At 35.8% G+C, this 17,065-nt stretch overlaps 1 protein-coding gene across 1 annotated transcript in view; it reads right to left on the bottom strand.

The window, feature by feature from the left end:
* The window catches only part of LOC141340494 (R3H domain-containing protein 1-like), a 51,086-nt gene extending 34,454 nt beyond the window's left edge, over positions 1-16,632 (bottom strand). The window contains exons 1-8 of the mRNA XM_073845485.1: positions 16,318-16,632; positions 14,302-14,500; positions 12,170-12,323; positions 6,519-6,554; positions 6,201-6,290; positions 1,018-1,138; positions 866-944; positions 648-707 (exon numbers count right to left, since the gene is read on the bottom strand). Coding sequence (XP_073701586.1) covers positions 648-707; positions 866-944; positions 1,018-1,138; positions 6,201-6,290; positions 6,519-6,554; positions 12,170-12,283 — 500 coding nt within the window. The 5' untranslated portion in view covers positions 12,284-12,323; positions 14,302-14,500; positions 16,318-16,632. The remainder of the gene's footprint in view (positions 1-647; positions 708-865; positions 945-1,017; positions 1,139-6,200; positions 6,291-6,518; positions 6,555-12,169; positions 12,324-14,301; positions 14,501-16,317) is intronic.
* Between the last annotated feature and the right edge of the window lie 433 nt (positions 16,633-17,065).

The raw sequence follows: 17,065 nt of genomic DNA on the forward strand, positions 1-17,065 counted from the left end.
ATTAATTACATACGCTTTTCAATTATTAAAATGTAATAAAAAATTAAAACAGAATAAAACCATTAAATTGGGAAAAAAAGGATAATAAAAAGAAATAATAAATATAAAAATAAAATGAATTTCATAGGGCCCTAAAATGTCAACAAGTGTTAAATGTTTAATAAATTGTTGTTAAACTGTACAGTTTCATTATTTCAATTAATTGCACACGGCTTTTGATGATTCAAATTGAATTAAACCATTAAAATCGAATTTCATAGGGTTTTAAAATGTCAAAAAGTGTTACATTTTTAATAAATTGATGTTAAACTGTACAAGTTTCATTATTTCGATTAATTACACATACCTTTTGATGATTCAAATTGAATTAAACCATTAAAATGGAAAAAAAGGAATTTGGGAATACAAAATGAATTTCATAGGGCCCTAAAATGTAATTCATGTTAAACGTTTAATAAACTGTATTCTATTCATGATTATTTAAATGACTTAGATGTGCTTCTTGGTGACTAAAACTCAGTTTTAGTTCAATTTAATTGAAAAGTTATCCGGGAAAATTAAAGCAGAAAAAAACTCCAGAAAATCTAAAATGGACAAAAGAGAACTTGGGGAAAAAATAAAGGTGATTTCTGTGATGAAGGACTTACTCGATGTTACTGATGAAGTCCAGGATGTCCTGCTCCAGCTTCAGCAGCATCATTCGGTCCCTGATGAAGAACAGCTACAGTTAGCCATCGCTTCCCAGCGCTCAGACAGAATGAATATACTAATATAACCAGAAGTTTCCACCACAAATAATGCATGATCCTCCTCTGGAGGTCTAATGATAGGAGTGTTTGTCTGAGGTCAAGCCTGAGTGAGTCACCTGGGGTTGTTCTTGAGTGTGTTCACCAGGAAGCCGTGCAGATCGATGCCAGTGGAGTCCTTGTATTCCTGACTGGAATCTGCAGACAGATGGACATGTTAACCACACGCCTCTCTCTGAAACATCCTCACACCACTCAGCAACTCACTCACCTCTGGACAGCATCTTGCGTGGCATTTTCTCCAGTTTGTTGGCACTTTCCTCATCCTCGTACGCAGTAAGAGGCGACTCTTCTTTGTCAAACGTCTGCGAGAGTTTAATATGATCTCCATCCTGCGGATAAAAACAAACAGAGCTAATGGAGCTTGACAGTAAGTCAACATTTCAATGAAAATGTACACTTCAATTAGATTTTTGTGTGTTTATACTAACAACTGCAATCATATTTTTAATAAAACCACCCACAATGGAACTGAGATCTGATAAGTTGTATCAATTTAAATTGTTATGTTTAATGCCATACTAATCAAACAACAATACAGACAAGAAAAAGACTAAATAAATGAGTTTGGATTAGATTGTTTAATTAGTAGTATGTTTAATTGTAATATTTGTGACCCTGGAGCACAAAACCACTCTTAAGTAGCAATAGGTATATTTGTAATACATTGTATGGGTCAAAATTATCAATTTTTCTTTTATGCCAAAAATCATTAGAATATTAATATCATGTCCCATGAAGATATTTGTAAATTTCCTACCATAAATATATCAAAAAGAAATTTTTAATTAGTAATATGCATTGCTAAGAACTTAATTTGGACAACTTTAAAGGCGATTTTCTCAATATTTTGATTTTCTTGCACCCTCAGATTTTAGATTTTCATTCCATTTCATTTAGTTTCATTCCAACCAAATATCATCCTATCCTAACAACCCATGCACCAATAGAAAGCTTATTTAATTTCAAAATATTGACCCTTATGATTGGTTTTGTGGTTCAGGGTCACATTTAAATTAGTTTAATGTCAGAACACCATAAATGCATCAGTAGTTTGTGTACAGTAAGAAAAAAAAAAAGAAATCTTCAGTTTGGACAGATCACGATTTGGATGAATAAACCTCCAACTCTCCTAAAACTAACTAATCAGCCTTTATTCTGTGATTAATAACAAAGAAAACTAGCAGAACTCACTGCAAAAAATGCTTTTCTTACTCAGATCTTTTGTCTTGTTTCCAGCCAAAATATCCAAAAATTATTAAATCAAGAAGGATTTTTTATATAAGTAAAAATAGTCTTGTTTTCAGAAAAAAGAAGTCAAAATTAAGTGAGTTTTTGCTTAGAACAAGCAAAATAATCTGCCAATGGGGTCAGAAAAATAATCTTATTTCAAGCAGAAAATTAGATTATTTTTCTTAACCCATTGGCAGATTTTTTTGCTTGTTCCCATCAAAAATGCACTTTTGACTTGTTTTTTTCTGAAAACAACATTTTTACTCGTCTAGAAAATCTTTCATGATTTAAGAATTTTTACATATTTTAGCTGGAAACAAGACAAAAAACCTAAGTAAGAAAAACATTTTTTGCAGTACTGTAAGAGAAAACAGAAACACCTTCACAATCCTCTACAAACGACCACATTGACATTTCCTTTCTGTCCAAAAACACTCTTCCACACTGAAAACTAAAGCGTTGTGTAATACGACATAAACAACCAAACCAGCCAATCAGAAAACATTCATCTGTCGCTATCACAGCTTGTGTGCCCTTTCATCACCGGATCTATTATGCATTACACACTTAAGAAGACCTTCTATAGACATCAGGGATGCACCGAATAATATTACTTTTTCCAAGTAACTAGTAAAGTAATGCATTACTTGTTAATTCACAAGAAAATATGAGTTACTTTTTTAAATAAATGACTAATAACTAATTACTTTCCCCCTCATTTATTGATTAAAAGCTCTCCTGTCTCCATGTTGAGAGAAATCAAGAGTAAGATGTTATTTTAGTTCTAGAATAAATGTGAACATGCATTAATTCATCTCACTCACTAAAGAAACACTGAAATTCAACACAAACCTGCAATAATTAAATATGTTCAATAATACAAACATCCCTTATGTATTTAATCCCATTTTATGAACCGATGTCTTTGCTGCCGACCTTCGATGATCCAATTCATCCATACTAATAAACAAAATTGACTCAAGATAATCTAACATTTGTTTTACTTTTTTTATTGCTAAAGAGTTGACTTTTTTCTTCTGCGGTCTACTGTACAGACGGAGATTTACTTTTCTCTAAGCCTGAGGCTTTTGCTGTCAAAAGGCTTTTACATTTGACAAAAATACAACTTTTTATATTAAAAACAAACAAGCAAGCCCTGCCCAGATTTAAAAGTAACACAAAAGTAACATAATGCATTACTTTTGCATTACTTTCCATAAAAAGTAACTAAGTAACGTAATTAGTAACTTTTTTTAGGGAGTAACTCAATATTGTAACGCATTACTTTCTATAAAAAGTAACTAAGTAACGTAATCAGTTACTTTTTTTAGGGAGTAACTCAATATTGTAACGCATTACTTTCTATAAAAAGTAACTAAGTAATGTAATCAGTTACTTTTTTAGGGAGTAACTCAATATTGTAACGCACTACTTTCCATAAAAAGTAACTAAGTAACATAATCAGTTACTTTTTTTAGGGAGTAACTCAATATTGTAACGCACTACTTTCCATAAAAAGTAACTAAGTAACATAATCAGTTACTTTTTTAGGGAGTAACTCAATATTGTAACGCATTACTTTCCATAAAAAGTAACTAAGTAACGTAATCAGTTAATTTTAGGGAGTAACTCAATATTGTAACATTACTTTCTATAAAAAGTAACTATGTAACGTAATCAGTTACTTTTAGGGAGTAACTCAATATTGTAACATTACTTTCCATAAAAAGTAACTATGTAACGTAATCAGTTACTTTTAGGGAGTAACTCAATATTGTAACATTACTTTCTATAAAAAGTAACTATGTAACGTAATCAGTTACTTTTAGGGAGTAACTCAATATTGTAACATTACTTTCCATAAAAAGTAACTATGTAACGTAATCAGTTACTTTTAGGGAGTAACTCAATATTGTAACATTACTTTCCATAAAAAGTAACTATGTAACGTAATCAGTTAATTTTAGGGAGTAACTCAATATTGTAACATTACTTTCTATAAAAAGTAACTATGTAACGTAATCAGTTAATTTTAGGGAGTAACTCAATATTGTAACGCATTACTTTTCATAAAAAGTAACTAAGTAACGTAATCAGTTACTTTTTTAGGGAGTAACTCAATATTGTAACGCATTACTTTTCATAAAAAGTAACTAAGTAACGTAATCAGTTACTTTTAGGGAGTAACTCAATATTGTAATGCATTACTTTCTATAAAAAGTAACCAAGTAACGTAATCAGTTACTTTTTTTAAAGGAGTAACTCAATATTGTAACATTACTTTCCATAAAAAGTAACTATGTAACGTAATCAGTTAATTTTAGGGAGTAACTCAATATTGTAACATTACTTTCTATAAAAAGTAACTATGTAACGTAATCAGTTACTTTTAGGGAGTAACTCAATATTGTAACATTACTTTCCATAAAAAGTAACTATGTAACGTAATCAGTTAATTTTAGGGAGTAACTCAATATTGTAACATTACTTTCCATAAAAAGTAACTATGTAACGTAATCAGTTAATTTTAGGGAGTAACTCAATATTGTAACATTACTTTCCATAAAAAGTAACTATGTAACGTAATCAGTTACTTTTAGGGAGTAACTCAATATTGTAACATTACTTTCCATAAAAAGTAACTATGTAACGTAATCAGTTAATTTTAGGGAGTAACTCAATATTGTAACATTACTTTCTATAAAAAGTAACTATGTAACGTAATCAGTTAATTTTAGGGAGTAACTCAATATTGTAACGCATTACTTTTCATAAAAAGTAACTAAGTAACGTAATCAGTTACTTTTTTAGGGAGTAACTCAATATTGTAACGCATTACTTTTCATAAAAAGTAACTAAGTAACGTAATCAGTTACTTTTAGGGAGTAACTCAATATTGTAATGCATTACTTTCTATAAAAAGTAACCAAGTAACGTAATCAGTTACTTTTTTTAAAGGAGTAACTCAATATTGTAACATTACTTTCTATAAAAAGTAACTATGTAACGTAATCGGTAACTTTTTTAGGGAGTAACTTAATATTGTAACGCATTACTTTCTATAAAAAGTAACTAAGTAACGTAATCAGTTACTTTTAGGGAGTAACTCAATATTGTAACGCATTACTTTCTATAAAAAGTAACTATGTAACGTAATCAGTTACTTTTAGGGAGTAACTCAATATTGTAACGCATTACTTTCTATAAAAAGTAACTATGTAACGTAATCAGTTACTTTTAGGGAGTAACTCAATATTGTAACGCATTACTTTCTATAAAAAGTAACTAAGTAATGTAATCAGTTACTTTTAGGGAGTAACTCAATATTGTAACGCATTACTTTCTATAAAAAGTAACTATGTAACGTAATCGGTTACTTTTTTAGGGAGTAACTTAATATTGTAACGCATTACTTTCTATAAAAAGTAAGTAACATAATCAGTTACTTTTTTAGGGAGTAACTCAAGATTGTAACGCATTACTTTTCATAAAAAGTAACTAAGTAACGTAATCAGTTACTTTTTTTAAAGGAGTAACTCAATATTGTAACGCACTACTTTCCATAAAAAGTAACTAAGTAATGTAATCAGTTACTTTTTTAGGGAGTAACTCAATATCGTAACGCATTACTTTTAAAAGCACCTTTCCCCAACACTGATTCCAACAGCTCTATTAAAACATTTATTCTAACATTCTCCTTTGCTCAGCAAGGCTGCATTTATTTGTTCATTAAAAACACATGCCTGATTCAAGAAGGGGGTCCTAAAAATGGCCAAAGAATATTATTTGCTAACTTATTATTGATTTTAAGTTAAATTTGCTTTGTTGGTAGGCTATAATGTCTACAATGACTATAATGTTAAGTAAATATTTTTAAATTTATGTTTTGTAATTGATTTTTTTCTTTGAAAAGCTGTAAAAAGCAAATATTGGCTATTTAATGTATGCAATGGTGAAAAAAAAAAATGGCAAAATACATGGGGGAAAACAAAAAAAACGTGTTCGGCTTCAACCAAGAATTTTTATTTCGTTGCATCCCTAATAGACATATTATAAGAAGATATTAATCTATTCGTCAGCAGGACGACTGAAACACAACTGCATCCTCTCTTAATATTACTCAGTGAAATCAGTTGATGGAGTGATCTAAAGCACGTTTACCTGCTGATCTTGAGGCAGCTGTGTGGTAATGGTGGAAGGACAGGGATCTTCACAAACGGCCAGGCTCCGAACTAACTTTACCTTTGCGTTCTGGCGAAGAGCATGAGTGAAGTTACACAGAGTCACTGAGTTTGACAAACACACGTGCAGCAGCGCATGACCAAACCCTGAACACACGGATCAAACTGAAAAACCCATGCAAACATAAGAACACAACGACGCTCTGATCCTAAACCAAAAACGAGCATCATGCAGAACTCAAGCACATGAGGACGACTTTTCAGGAGAACGCTGTCAGATGAGCTCATGCCGCCGTACCTTGGGTCTTTTAGCGCTTGCTCCGGGTGTTTGCCGCTGTTCGGTGAGCAATGAGACAAAACCAAGCATGTCAGTTTCTGAATCACAAACCACAGAGAGCTCAGCTCTGCTTGAGAGAAACGGACAACACATACTGTACGTCTGAACCACTTACAGGAGAAACATCTGCTCTTCCTGTAACACATCATTAAACATCACACCAGCGTTTAGTGGCCACAGGAATATTGGCTAGCACTAAAGCAGTCCTGCGAGTTATGAAAATATCTCGGACACTGATTGGATTAATAAAGGCGAGAGTGTCAATCAAAGACATTATTAGATTCGCAGCCGCCATCTTCCTTCATTAGACACCAGAACAAAGACTGTCGCCATCTCCAAATGCTCCTCCAGGATACACTCGAGGTTTCTGCTAATATAATAGAATAGAAACGTGATCCCTCAGGATGAAAAACCCATTACTGAATCACTATGAATGACACTGAGACCGGGGGGAATTGTGTAAAAAAAATAATATTAAAAAATGTATACATATATTTTATATATCAAATTAAAATATATTAAATTATTAGAATATATTAACGCACACGCGTTAAGTTATTGCACTTTTAAGTTATTAAAATATGTAAATGTTTTTGATCACTGCATATATCGAGTTTGGGATTAGCGTGACTTTAAAAAGTAATTTATGCTCATCAAAGTTCCATTTATTTGATCAAAAATACAGAAAAAGGTATTATGAAATAGTGCAATTCAAAATAACAGTTTTTTATTTTAATATACTTTAAAATGTAATTTATTTCTGTGATGCAAAGCTGAATTTTTAGCATCATTCTAATATACTGATTTATTACTTTTACTATACATGTGGGAAACAGTACGTTTTTGGAACCTGTGATGCTTTTTTTTAGGATTCTTTGATGAATAAAACGTGAAAAACAGCATTTATTCAAAACAGAAATCTTTTCTAACAATAAGCCTTTGTTACCACTTTTTATCAATTTAACACATCCGTGCTGAATAAAAGTATTAATTGCTTTTAAAGAGAAAAAGCAAGGGGTTTATTGTTACAAAACGTTTCTATTTTAAATAAATGCTGTTCTTTTTAGCATTTTATTTATCAAAGAATCCGAAACAAGTATCACAGATTCCAAACAAATATTAAGCAGCACAACTGTTTCCAACACTGATAATAAATCAGTATATTAGAATGATTTCTGAAGGATCATGTGACACTGAAGACTGCAGTAATGATGCTGAAAATTCAGCTTTGCATCACAGAAATAAATTATATTTTAAAGTAGATTAAAATAGAAAACCACTATTTTTAAATTGCATTAACATTTCACAATATTATAGTTTTTTTTCTGTATTTTTAAACAAATAAACGCAACCTCAATCAGCAGAAAAGTCTCCTTTAAAAGGCATTAAAAATCTTACTGATCCCAAACTTTTGAGCGGCAGTATATTTATTTATACATATTATCTTATTATATTCATATTTATGTATGTATGTATGTATGTATGTATGTATGTATGTATGTGTGTATATATATATATATATATATATATATATATATATATATATACACATATATATACATATATACATACACACACACACACACCCGCATATGTATATAATTATATACACATTTATAGGACTTTTTTTCTCACAATTGCTTTATATAAACTTTTTTTTTAATATAAATGCACAATTGCGAGTTATAAAGACAGAATTGCGGGATATAAACTCACGAATCTGAAATTTTTCTTGTAATTCTGACTTTTTTGAGATATAAATATAGATATAAATATAGAGATATAAAGTCAGAATTGAGCGATATAACTCACAAATCTGACATTTTTCTCACAATTGCAAGTTTGTGTCTTTTTTTTTTGTCAAATATTTTTTATAATTGCTTAATATAAACTCACAATTCTGACTTTTTTGAAATATAAATGCACACATATAATAATATATATACACACACACACACACACACACATAGATATATATATATAGATAGGTACAAAATCTGCAGTGATCGAGTAGATGATTTGTTGGCGTGTCTTTTGTCTCAGTTGAAGTGGCGGATTGTTAATAAGCGCAGTGTGTCTTTACTGAATAATGACGGATGGTTATTCAGCTTTAATTGGCTATTGAACACGCCGTATTCCCCGAGAGACTCAATCTGGAACGAGGCCACAGATCCTCAACGACAGACCATGCTGGAAGAGTCCTGTCCACACACACACACACACACACACACACACACACACACACACACACTCACACACACTCACACACACACACACTCACTCACACACACTCACACACACACACTCACACACACACACACACACACACACACACACACACACACACACACACACACAGAGACACACACACACACACACACACACACACACACACACACACACACACACACACACACACACCAGATCTGCGACAGGAGGAAACAGACAGATGGCCGTAAAGCTCCTCGCTGTGGCTCACTGGACCCCGCCGATCGCCTCGGACATCCGCTCTCTCCTCCTCCAGAGACCAGAGAGACGCTTGTGAAACCAAACGAAAGTCTGGACGGAGGAAATGTCACCGTATCACAGAACAGAGAGACGCAGCGGCGTAACCTTCAAAAGATTAACCTTCTACATCTGAGCGCCGTGTTCTCGTCTGCCGCTCCTCGTAACACAATTACGCTCCATTGATTGGCGGCTCTGGGCTGCGGCTCTAAAGCACAACGATCGCTGCGCTGATTTGTTTCGCTGACCCTTGCTCTCCACACAAACAACGGCACAATCGCTTCTGAAGGACAGAACTGACTACAGCGATCAATACGTGCAATATAGCAACAATACAGCGCCGGTCATCGCTCCTAGCGGCCTGCAGGGGGCGAACCGTCAATTAAACACCAATCAATAATGACACAGCTGCTATATTTTCATTCATATCTATGCGTTTATTGAAGGTGAGCACCATGTAGAATAATGTTAATAGTAGAGCTCAAATTTTTAATCTAATTAATTAGATGTAGTGATTAATTCATCGGTAATTAATTGCACAACAATTCGAGATGAAAAATTACTCCCCCAAAGATCATTTAAAGTCATTACTGGATGGAAGCTCATTTCTGCCACTGAATAAAAAATAAAAAAGGTAACTGCAACTTTGTCTTAAAATTCAGATTTTTTTTTCCAAGTCTGTGTCTCGCAATTTTGACTTTTTTTTTTTCTCAGAATTGCTTTATGTAAACTTTTTTTTAAATATAAATGCACAATTGCGAGTTATAAAGTCAGAATTGCAGGATATAAACTCTAAATTCTGAGATTTTTCTTGTAATTCTGACATTTTTGAGATATAAATATAGATATAAAGTCAGAATTGAGAGATATAACTCACATCTGACATTTTTCTCGCAATTGCAAGTCTGTCTTTTTTGTCAAATATTTTTTTATAATTGCTTAATATAAACTCACAATTCTGACTTTTTTGAAATATAAATGCACAAATGCGAGTTATAAAGTCAAAATTGAGAGATTTGAACTTTGAAATTTTGCAATTCTGGCTTTTTTTCTCAGAATTGTGAGATATAAACTTGCAATTGCGAATTTTAAAGTCCAGTTCTGAGGAGAAAAGAAAAAGACTGATATGTTCACAGAATTGCGAGTTTATATTGCGCAATTCTGACTTTATAAGTTGCAATTGGGAGTTTATATCAGATAATTCCGAGAAAAAAAAAAGTCAGAGTTGTGAGAACTTTTATTTTTTATTCAGTGGCAGAAACTGTCTTCCGTTTTACTGTGTTAGATGTGAATTAATGTCTTTTTTCTTTTTTAAATATTACAATATGAAATTATTTTTTATGAAGCGAAATATAAACTAAAAGCACCAGTAGGTGGCAGTGAGTCACTGTCTTAATGAGCGAGTCATTGAATCATTCATTCTGCTGATTCATTCAGAAAGGAAGCTGAAATGACTCTTTAGAAATGAGTCACTGAATCATTGATTCACTCGATTCAAGTCATTACTGTATAGAAGCCCATTTCTGCCACTAAATAAAAAATAAAGTTAATTGCAACTTTTTAACTCGCAATTCTGACTTTTTTGGGATATAAAATGCACAATAGCGAGTTATAAACTTACATTTCTGAAATTTTTCTCGCAATTGCGAATTTTTGTCTTGCAATTCTGACTTTTCAGAATTGTGAGATATAAACTCGCAATTGCGAATTATAAAGTCCAGCTCTGAGGAGAAAAAAAAAAAAACAGATGTTCTAAGAATTGCGAGTTTATATCTCACATTATTCTAACATGCGATGCGACTGCAACAAAAATCCACTAATAGTTAAAAGAAATATAAAAAGTTATATATCTCACAATTCTGAGAAAAAAAGTCAGAATTGTGAGATAAGTTGCAATAACCTTTATTTTTTATTTAGCGGAAACGGACTTCCATATTACTGTGTTCCATATTACTGAGGTGAATTTAGAACTTTTTTTATTTCTGTATGAATATAAAAAAAATATCTTTTTTTATGAAACTAAAAGCACCAGTAGGTGGCAGTGAGTCACTGTCTTAATGAGCGAGTCATTGAATCATTCATTCTGCTGATTCATTCAGAAAAGGAAGCTGAAATGACTCTTTAGAAATGAGTCACTGAATCATTGATTCACTCGATTCAAATCATTACTGTATAGAAGCCCAGTTCCATCACTAAATAAGAAATAAAAAAGGTAATTGCAATTTTTTATCTCACAATTCAGATTTTTTTCCCCTTTGCAATTGCGAGTTTACATTTCGCAATTCTGACTTTAAGATATAAATGCACAATTGCGAATTATAAAGTCCAGTTCTGAGCAGAAAAAAAAGACATGTTCTCAGAATTGCAAGTTTATATCACACAATTCTGACTTTATAACTCGCAATTGAGTTTGTCTCACAATTGTAAGAAGAGTTGCAATAACCTTCTTTTATTTTTATTCAGTGGCGGAATTGGTTTCCATATTACTGGGTTAGATGTGAATTAATGTTTTTTTTTATATTAAAATATTAAATTATGTATTATGAAGTGAAATATAAAGCACCAGTAGGTGGCAGTGAGTCATTCAGAGAGAGAGAGCTGAAATGACTCTTTAGAAATGAGTCACTGATTCACTCGATTCATTCAAAACTGGATTCAATCAGTAACGAATCACAGCTGTGTTAAACCGAGACTCAACAATTCTAATGCGGCTTTGATTGGAACGACTTTCATTTGTGAAATTGAGCAAAACAGACGATATTGTGTCTAAAACAGTCTAAAACACAATATAAACTTCTGGTTTACTGGACTGTTGCAATAATGGCAGTGGTGCGGATATTGGGGAGAAACGGCTCTCTCACTGGTGTGATATTGCTCAACTATATCATATATTAGAAATACGTTCTTGTGCTCATTTCTTGAATTTAAGTCATATAATTGTACTCTAATAAACTCATGTTCAGTGTAAGATGAAGGACAGATCTGGACACAAACACTCTCCATGTCTGTTTTCATCTCTTTCTCTCTCATAAAGCTTTGAGTGGTTGTTTTTAGGCTTTAACTGAAATGCATAAAGGAGAGAGGCGTATCTGAGGTGACGTCATTACCTGCGTGTCCGTCCTGTCGTCGCTGCAGTGTTCCCGGTGCGTGCGGCTCTGCTCGTCTGCGGTCGAGGTGTTCTGCGATCTCATAGTCTCGCCGTTAGAATCAGACATCCTCATCAGACACGGCTACCTGGAGCGTCGACCGAGAGCCTGGAAGCTGAAACACAAACAATTATTCTAACATGCGATGCGACTGCAACAAAAATCCACTAATAGTTAAAAGAACCATCCGATTTGTTTGCTCTTGAAGTGCATCATTAAACACGTAAATGTCTCTCACAGAAGCTTTAGTGTTTTTCACAAATTACAAATTACCCCCTCGTCAATATGTACTAAAATAGCACAAACTTATATAAAACGCAATGACGTCTTCGGTGACGCGCTCGAGTTCTCCAGGGAGACGCTATACATGAGCGCCGTTACCCAAACCAATTAACCTCCGACAATTATGAGCCCAGAGTCTGAAGAGCAAAGTGAGCTAATGAGAATTACACCAATCTCAGACTTTCATTAACACGTTAGCTCAGAGTGAGATTTCTAACACGCGTGACGCTCCAAATCCCCAGCGAGACGCGGGAGCGATGACACCTTATCCAGACGGACGACAAACCTGTGAACGCAGGCAAACCGCGCTTCCAAGCGAGCCACGAGGAACAAAAACACTCTGAAAACGGCAGAACGCTGTTCTAATGGTCTCCGTGACACATTTCTGCCCTTAGAAAAGCTATTTCTAATAATCGTTTACCTATCCACAAACGTCATCAAATTTAAAATTCATTAAATATGAATTATTTGCATGTTCTGGGAAACTGTCCAGAAGCAACACCGCGCACCTGTGCAATAATAATCTTTATTTTTATTTAAGGCAAGACACTGCAGGTGAACACTGTTTGAAAGATACTTAACACAGAGTACTTTCCCAGTTTTTGTATTAACGGTTATATTTAAATATGTATTGTAATATGTATGTATTTTCATTGTTTTTAGGAGTGAAATGTTGTATAAATCAGTGTAAATGAAATATGAACAAACCTTCAGAATACAGATAGGAATAAAACTAATATCTGGTGTTTGTAAGAGAATAAATCTTTAGGCATACGCATTGGAATTGAAATCAGACGCAAATAGATAAAGTGCAATTAAATAAACATAAATGTGTATTTTGGATGTTTACTTCATGAAAAGCCAAATAGCACAAAAATTGCATTAAAAAAAAAGTGTTTTTGCTTGTAGTGTTTATCTAATGTAAGTCACGCATTTCGGAGAGACACTGCAGACAAAAACACAGCTTTTTCATGCACTTGTCAAGTTTGAGATTTTAGGCTTTTTGGTGTTTCATGTAGTGTTTTTTCAGACTAGTGGAAAGAAAACACCCAAAAGACACTGTTAAGTCTTTTTACAGCACTTTATCTATTTGTGTCAATAGATTTCAATTACAATACAGGTTTTTAAAAACCAAGAGTTTTTTCTCCTACACTGAGCCATAAATCTCCACTTCAGCAGCACTTACACACACCACACTTTACATTTGTGTTCCTGTCTATATCCTGAAGATTATTATAGAGGGATTTGTTCATATATTAGCTTGATTTTATACATTTTATTCCCCAAAAGTAAAAATATAGTGTTTCCTGTCTGTTCTAAGTATTTTTTGATAATCTCAACAATATGAGATTTCCAAAATTTGACTCTGTCAAAAAACATAAGAATTTTGACACTGACTTCACCGGTGTTTAAATTTTAATACTAGAAATGTATGCAAATGAGCACATATTTCATTAAATAATGGCTCATTTGCATATTTAGAAAACTTGTAATACAAAAAATGCTTGCAATTATAAATGTAATCAATCAACTGGGTAGGCAAAGCGATAACTATTAGTTATTTTTGTACCCTATCCACCTGCAGTGTTTCTCCTTAATGTTTCATTCCAGTGCAGTTAGTTTTCAGTGTTTTGCCATCAGAAGCTATTTCGTTTCATTCGCTAATGAACACCAGCTCAAATACTACGGTCAAAAATCAGTTTGATTGCAACAATGAGGTAATTTACACTGGAAAACCATCAGCAGTGCATTTATAACTCAACACAGGCGATAAACATAAGAGCGTGGAGCCGCAGGAGCAGCACCGTTACCCGATGTTCTGCTGCGCGCTGCGGGTCGGCTGATGTGGCCCTGCCGTGAAGACCGAACCCTCGTGGCTTTCAGTGGCGCTGCGGAGCGTGTGGTCGCATGTGCTGAACGTGAGACGGCGGCCCATGTCCCCTTCACCGGCCCCGGAGCCCGATCGCTGCAGCGCGGGCCGCCGACGCAGAGCTCATGTCCTTCAGGAACCTGCAGACACACAACAGATCAGGACGTCAACACCAGGAAACCGCGGCAGTTTTAATGCCATGTCTGCAACCTGACAAGTGTTGCATAAAAACAATACAAGAGAAAAAAACGGGCTCCGAGTTGCATTCGCTTAATGATCTCAAACTCATGTGAGAGCTGAAATTAGACGCCTCGCACTTTGACCTCTGATGAAGCAGCACGCCGGACCGCTTTGAAAAGCAGCCTCTTTTTTCCTGTGAGATGAAAGCGTGTGTGGAACGGAGGGCACAGCTAAGCAAACACTCCACGCTGACAATGTAGTGCATTTATCAGCCGGCCGCTGCTGCATTATTTAAGAGGCTGATGGCCGCGGCTGATTGATATTCATGAGATCTGTAGCCCCAGGGTGTGTGTGCGCGCATTGTCATCGGTCACACACACACACACACACACACACACACACACACACACACACACACACACACACACAGAGGCAATAATGTTGCACAAGGTAGCTGTCAAATCTCTGCGTGTGGGAGTGACACTGCGCTCGCAAACATCTCTCAAAATGAATCCTGCGAACTCTTTTCTCTCTGAACGCTCGGATTGCGATGCGGAGAGAAACAGCTCGTTCCGGACGCGAGCCGGATGCCCAATCCAGCAAAGATGGAGCCTCGACGGGGGACAAAGAGGAGGAAAGGGACGCATGCCAGGATTTGGAGACGCCATACGCTTACAGACACACCACAGCGCCTTCACACCAGGACAAAGAGTTGAAGACCACCACAAATAATATCGAAGAGTTTAGATACGCACAAACACAAAACTCTTCATCTCAGTTCGCATCAACTCAAACATCACCGTGTGTTTGTTTGCACATAAAGCGCCTGTTTGGTGTTTGAGAGCAATTGAGGATCCACTAATAGTCCGGCGTGCAGCAGCCGAAGCGAGACAGAAACGATGTTTGAATGAGACGTCGAGCGCTTCGCGGTCGAGCGCGCTGGGAACTGCTGACAGGAGGATTGGGAAAATGAAACAGGAAAGAGAAAACACAGTTTGATGGCACTATCAATCTGAACTCACGGCCCCAGCGCAGCCAAAAGCTGGCGTCTAAATGAGACGGAGGTGTTGGTGTCGGACACGTATCGATCGTGTCAGCGTAGACAAATAAGCTGCTTGTTCTGCGTGCGTTTGTGATACGAGACGCTGCCAATTTCAGCCACGTCTCAAACCTGGGAATTATTCACATTCAACAAATCGATTGCTGTCGCAAGTCAACCGCAATCCTTTATGCAGGAACAATTACATCTGATATCATGTCATCAAGTCTAATCTCTGCTCTTGTTCATTAATAAATGCATATGATATCAACACTTATTCCTTCATATATTCATAACCACAGCATCTTTAACAACACAAGACCCATCTGTGATGCAACAACATCATTATTATTTCAGTCAATTATGCCTACATAAAATAGAAGCATGTTTGATTTTTATATTAACAGAGTGCATGAAAACACTTTTGACATCAGAAACCCATTTAATTGACATTCTGTGAATCAGAAGCATTTCTAAATCCACACAGATCAAACTTGTGCACAGTGAAATACAACAAACCAGCAGTCATCAGGCATCTCAAGTGCTCTATTAGAGTAAACGCTCATCACAATCACAGCAGCGAGCCACGGATGTCCTCACCTCACCCGATCGCAAGCGCGCCGGAGCACGTCTCAACCTCCATCACGCATTCAAGCCCCATTTTCAGCCAAAACAAACCGCCTGGAGCAAAGTTTCAGCAGCCAAACTCTCTCTGGCGCATTACCTGTGGGCACTCACCTGCCGCATGTCGGCGGTCATTATTTCCATCGGTCAGAGGGTTAGTTTCCATAGTACCCTAAAGCGCCCCTCCTCCTCCTCCTCCACCTCCTCCTCTCCTCTCTTCTCCTCCTCCTCTCTGTGGCTCGGTCTGCGGCGAGAGCTCCTCCGTCTGCGCCTAACTGCCGGAGCCCATGGCTGAGACTCTCGCCCGCAGCCTCAGAGACAGCGGCAAATCAACGGCTGGCCGGCGTGATGTCAGCAGCTCTCAGCCAGTCAGAACGCTCGGCTGCGCTCGCGGCACGTCACTGGCTAATTTGAGCTCTTCATTAGCCAAACAGCCACAGCCCGAGGAATCGGGGGGGAGACGTGGGCGGTTTACCTTCACCCCCAACCCCAAAAATACACCCGCAGCTCGCCGGTCCGTGGAGACGGGTCACACGCGAGCGCTATTTCGAGTGGCTTTAATCGATAATTGCAGGGCGCTTTTCACTCGGATGCAATCCTTCTAATTGCCACGACGCTCCAGAAGCTCGTCTCCATACGGACGCTCCCCACATCAACCGTGCGTTCGGTTCATTTCCATACGGACGCTCCCCTGTCAACTAAACATGTCAAATTAAACGGGGCACAGAAGAGGTGTTCAGATTAAACGCTCTAAAGATGCCCAACACAAGTCAAGCATTTGTAAAGCGCTTTATACAATGCAGATTCAAAGCAGCTTCATCTTAACAAAACAGAAAATTACTGCGGCGGAATTCAATTAATT

Source organism: Garra rufa, chromosome 8 (genome assembly GCF_049309525.1).
Source record: "Garra rufa chromosome 8, GarRuf1.0, whole genome shotgun sequence".
NCBI lineage: Eukaryota > Metazoa > Chordata > Actinopteri > Cypriniformes > Cyprinidae > Garra > Garra rufa.